This window comes from Morone saxatilis, unplaced genomic scaffold, assembly GCF_004916995.1.
Source record: "Morone saxatilis isolate NCDOM2014 unplaced genomic scaffold, NCSU_SB_2.0 Contig12, whole genome shotgun sequence".
NCBI lineage: Eukaryota > Metazoa > Chordata > Actinopteri > Moronidae > Morone > Morone saxatilis.
The window spans coordinates 27,726,404-27,732,174 of NW_023339674.1; the positions used below are offsets into that span (position 1 = coordinate 27,726,404).

A 5,771-nucleotide genomic window follows, 5' to 3' on the forward strand; every position below is an offset into this window, starting at 1 on the left:
TAAATCAACCCTGTCTATGGCACCTCCAGCAGAAAAGCCAACATATCAGTCTCTACTAAACCAAGATATACATGCAAGACAAATCAACTTAATTGACTATGCTGTAATTAACCTCTACAGTACATTCTTTTTTTTAAATATTTGTTTGCACTTATCTATGCATTGTTGTCAACTCATCCACTACACTGTAAAACCCAATAAGTAAATTCAACTTAAACCTTTTAAGGAAACTGATTGTCTTAAACAATTTGAGTTTATTAACTTAATCATATGAAATACTTAATTTGAGTAGAAGTAACTTGTTACAATAATTGGGATACATTAAGTTACATTTAGTTAAGTATACTACCCTCATTTGCAGTATTTCTACAAACTTATTTAAACAGTATTAACAGAATTAATCTGAATAAAATAAGACTAACTGAAGTTAGAGAGTTATTAATTCAACAATTCATTTTGAGTTAGGTCTAATTTATGGGATTGAATGACTCTACAATTTGGAGTATTAAGCTATGTTAGCCTACTTCCTTTATTCAGATATGCGGTTTTACAGTGTAGAGTTCCTGACTATAACCAATCTTCAATTCCTTTTGTACATGAGAATGTGGATTTACGATGTTGAATCGTTTCTCATTCAGCACCATCAATCTTGTTACAGACCCGCTTCTTATTTTTCTCAGACTGGATCCTGTAGAAAAAGGATACCTACCTTGTCTGAAAACCATAGCTACAGTTGATTTTACATTTCTATCCTTTCTATTTCTATTCTTAACCCTGCTAGTATTACCTACAGGAGATGCTGAAGATCCCCATAACTACATGGATTTTTATCTTCATCTAAATCTTTTCCTAACAATTTAGAAACTTCTCCCCAACACTAATCTTGTTCCTACACTGATGGATTTGCTTATAGAGAATGGAGTGCCATACACAGGGTATGTACTTTGTGATAGTTCTTCAAATTATTGAAAGAGCCACCCATTCATACTGATGAGTCACCTGGCAAAAGGTAAAACTGTTAACATTTACACATATTCCAGAGATGCTCATGGACGTTCAATTAACTTTGGTAAAATTGTGGGCAAACAGAGGATTCATTAGATCCTCTGGGACACCTGCGAAACATGACAATTGCTGTTGTTGAATGTAATGGTCCACCCTCTTTTATGAGACACTGTTGGCTGACCATGCCACTATCAAAAGTGTCATTCCTCATATAAAACCCTGTTCGGTACCCACTAACAACCTTTCTTCCCCTAATGATGTGGTTCTCTTACAGAGGACCACTGATATAGAGGAACATAGGTTGTGGATTTACCATGGTTGTAAATATAAGATGTAAATATAATTTGTGAGTCCACAATGACGGCCGCATTGTGGCTCCCAGCTCCCCGGACCCATGGATTACTCACATGTCACATGGCTTGTCACATGTGAGCAAAAGGGGGATGTGTCAGATAGTGTTGAAAAGCTACAGACGACAGTGCCTGCGCATCCTCCCCACGGGGATCCTTTGAAGTTGAAAAGCAATTGACTTTGTTTGCTAAATGTATGGATTTAAAAAATGTTCGCAAAAAATTTTATGTGTAAACCTGAAGCCTCAAACATGCAAGGAGGCTGACATTGATTTTAACAAAATGTCTGCTGAAAGACTTCGGTCTGGACAAATTTCCACCCCATGGAACACCAAAGAACAATGACACTTCCAAGTAACCCAGTACTATGTACGGAAATTTGAATCTCCATGCAATGGATGAGTCGAAGATGTATTTGTTCTGTTTTAACCTCTGCTGTTCAGCTAATCCACAGACAAATAAAAGCTGTCCAGTCTCCTCCTAGTGACAAACCTGTGTCACATCCAACCATGGCACTGGGTCTGCATCAGAGAGTTCCAGAAGGAAAACTCCCTGAAACCCAGCTGGTCCTAACCTCAACAGGTCTGCTTAGGACCAACATAGCAGTCCAGTGTTAAGGTCAGTGGGATCCTACTTGGATCCCACTGTAGGAAGGTGCCCCCCCCACCATGAACCAGGAATCAACAGAATTCCTCTTCATCCTGTGGGTCCTCTTCCTCATCGCCTACAGTGCCCTACAAGGTCAACTACATCCCTGGGAAGGACTCCCTTGAGGAACTACACAGGCAACCAACTCCCAGAAGTAGATGTACAACACCTACTGTCTTCAAAGGAACAACGCAGGCAATCTAGTCCCAGAAGCAGATGCAAGACATCCACAGTCTGATGGCTTGGCCTGTCACTCCCTGTAACATTTCCCTTGTGCAAACCTTCACCGATGAACACTGTGCTTGTCCCAATCCGCAACAAATTAGAAAAATTCATCACAAGCAAATATACACAAACTGTTAATGTTGCGCTAACCCTAACCCTCTCACCCTCTCAGTGGTCCCAAACACCTTAAAAGGGTGTTTTCAGTTGTCACTGGAACAGCCACTGGAATCATGTACCTCACAACAGCTCAACCTGTTCCACCAATGGAAGAGGACTACGATTTTATTTGGGATTGATTGTGAACTATTACCTGTATTATCGTTGCAGATTTAGTTTCGGTTGACTTTCAGAGTATGTTCACTTTAATTTAGTGTTACAGTTGATTCACTATTTTAGTTTGGTTTTCAGTTGGGTTTTTTCAGTTTGTTGTTGTTTTTACATTCACATAAAAAAATAAAAAAAATTGGAAAATTTTAGTTACTTACTAACCCCAGTCTTCATGTCAATTCAATTCAGCATCAATATAATCCAAAAAACAACAAACTTTAGATTTTGACTACTCAACTCAACTTAATAGTTTGTTTGCTTTTTAAAATGATTAAATTGAATGTGGTGTAAAAAAAATCAGAGATTATATTTTTATGCCATATTTCCCAGCCTTAGTTGCAAGTCTAAAGCTTTTACAGATTTTCACGTCTGCTGCAGGCAGTGTTCTGACAGACACAGTGACAGAGTGACAGAGTCCTCTACCTTCTTAATGATCTTGAGCTGCTCCTGGAGCAAGTATTTCCTGTGAGTCTGTTTGATCTTCTCTTCCACCTGTGAGCAGAGCCGGGGGAGAAGTGAATGACTGAGGGCAATAAGCAGTGAGTACTAGCTGGTTATAGCTCATTTATGTTTGGTGAAGTATCGTGACCTCTGACCTCTCGGCCCAGTCGCTGCTGCAGTTTGCTCAGCTCATACTCCTTCTTCAGCAGAGACAGAGCCTTGTAGAGACGCTTCGGGATCTGCAGCAACACACAGCAACAGGTTTCAAAGACCTGCACACATAACTCATTGTACATTGTACACCTTCAATGGAAGAACCTAAATATAAAATACAAACATATTACATTACATATTACATACATATATATTTTTGTCTTTATTCTGCGCTCTGTGCAATAACAAAGTTTGAACTTAGGGAAGTGTCTGTGTGCTGATCTTTATTAGAGGTGTGAACATTAACCAGAAGTCTGTTTGCCAACTTAACCACTTTGTCCTCATCTTTGAAGTCTTGTAACAAAACATACTGTTTGAAAACTTGCAATAACTCATAAATTTGTGTAGCTTGTACAGATCTGGGCCTCACTTATAAAAATGTTCTTAGGTTTACACTTAATCTTAACTGAACTTAATCTTAAGATCATTTAAGCAGAGAATGTACTTCCTGCAACAGCTCAGGAAGCTCAAAGGAACTGCTGATCCAGTTCTATACTGCCATCATTCAGTCTGTTCTCTGTTCATCCATCACTGTCTGGTTTGGATCGTCTACCAAACAGGACAGGAACAGACTACAGCGGACAGGCAGGACTGCAGAGAGAATCATTGGTGCCAATCTGCCTTCCATTCAGGACCTTTACTTGTCCAGAGCCAGGTAACATCACTGCAGATCCATCTCACCCTGGACACAACCTGTTCCAACTACTCCCCTCTGGTAGGCGTTACAGAGCACTGTACGCCAAAACAAACAGACACAGGAACAGTTTCTACCCACAGGCCATCACTCTGACCAACAGTTAACTGTCCTGTACAATAACCCTAGGACTATTAATTAAACCATTTATTACTTAGAAAACATATTCTATTCTAATACATCTACCTATGCTGTGCATACTGTATGTACTGTATCTACAGTAGACTGTCATATCCACCTACCCCATGTACATAAAGATACCTGCACGTAAAATATTTATTTCAGCATCCTTTGCACTCTGTCTACTGTCTACAAATATTTGTTTATAGATATGTATAACTGTATTTAACTGCACATATATGTCTTTTTTGTTTAACTTGTTCTGTTTATTTATGCTGTTAGTCTGTGTATGTTAATTGAGAGCAACGTAAAACCGGAGTCAAATTCCTTGTATGTGCACAAATACCTGGCCAAAAAAAGTTATTCTGATTCTGATTTCTGATGGCGTGCTTACGTCCACTCTTTTTAGGAAAACATTTCCCGGGACTTTTTTTGACAATACAGAACAGCACTTGCTCACTACTGGTGGTAAGCAGTAGGTGGTCAGTGTTTATGGGACATTAGCTTGCTTTCATGGTATACTTGGCTGTCTCCAAATTTTCCTATAACACTGTCTACAGCATTTCCAAAATAGACCAAAGCAAAAAGCTCGCTGCAAGTGGTATTAACAGTTTTTTTCTTCTGTTCCGCTTTGCGTCTGGCAAACCTACTTTGACGTTTCATAACACGCATCTTATTTGATAAAACACAATTTTCCAGGTCAACATGGATTATTTCCAGGATATTTGGTATTTTTAATCAAATTCCTGGTGTTTTTTGGAGATTGGAGGACTAGTCTCTAAATTTCCAGCTTTTCCAGGATGTGAGGAGACCCTTATTTAAAAGATACAAAGAAAAGCAAAAAAAAAGGAGCTAACCTATGGAGGTTGAGCAACGGAAATACAGTTTATCTTCATGGATTATATGGATGCCAAATTGGCAAACGAAACTACTTATACATGGTTTTCTGTAGTGGCTTTAGGTCATTCTTAAGTGAAAATTTGATCTTAAGTCTCTTTTATTAATGAGGCCACAGTTTTTTTTAAATTGTGAAAGGGGCTTAATGCTGCCCCTTATGACAGTGGTGAGCCCAGCCGTAGTTAGTCTGGGTGTGTCCTTCCCTATTAGCATCATGGGGCAGTAATAATCCTACAAACACGGACAAGCCACCCAAAGTTGATACATCAGCTTTATCTGAACAGAATGGCTCAGTTTAAGAGTAAAGACTTCAAGGATCAGGACAAACTTGTTGGTTTGACAAATGCATGTCTGATTAACTTCCCCACCTCCATTAAGAAGCAACACCCGGCCACTGCCCTGAACTTTTATACAGGAATCACCCAGGACTGTCTCTCACACAGTAGATAGTCAGTCCCAAACAGGCCTTTAAGCATGCAGACCACTCACATTGATCTCCTCCAGGACATCTTGTAGTTCATGTGACTCTGCTCCTGTCAGAGCTGCTCCCATGTCGCTCAGGTAAATGGGATTATCAACCACTCTCTGACCAGCCTGCATCATCTGGAGGACCGACTCTCTGTGACACACACACACACATTTCAGAACACTTCTATTTAAGCATCACTCCATTTGGATTTCTTCTTGAGCCTGCTGGCCTAAGACTAATTCAATCACTGACTTTAAATTGAATGAAGAGGCATATAGGACTGTAGAGCATACAGAGAGAACTGGAGGGGAGTGGACTTTCTAAGAGTTCAAGTAAGAGTGAATAAACAGGGGGCGCCTGGTTAGGTCAGTTGGTAGAGCTG

General features: G+C 39.6%; 1 protein-coding gene across 1 annotated transcript in view; it reads right to left on the reverse strand.

Annotated features, from left to right (window-relative positions):
* Positions 1-5,771, reverse strand: part of lonp1 (lon peptidase 1, mitochondrial) — an 18,257-nt gene that overhangs the window by 5,802 nt on the left and 6,684 nt on the right. The window contains exons 5-7 of the mRNA XM_035652789.1: positions 5,410-5,539; positions 3,152-3,235; positions 2,923-3,047 (exon numbers count right to left, since the gene is read on the reverse strand). Of these exons, the coding sequence (XP_035508682.1) occupies positions 2,923-3,047; positions 3,152-3,235; positions 5,410-5,539 (339 nt within the window). The remainder of the gene's footprint in view (positions 1-2,922; positions 3,048-3,151; positions 3,236-5,409; positions 5,540-5,771) is intronic.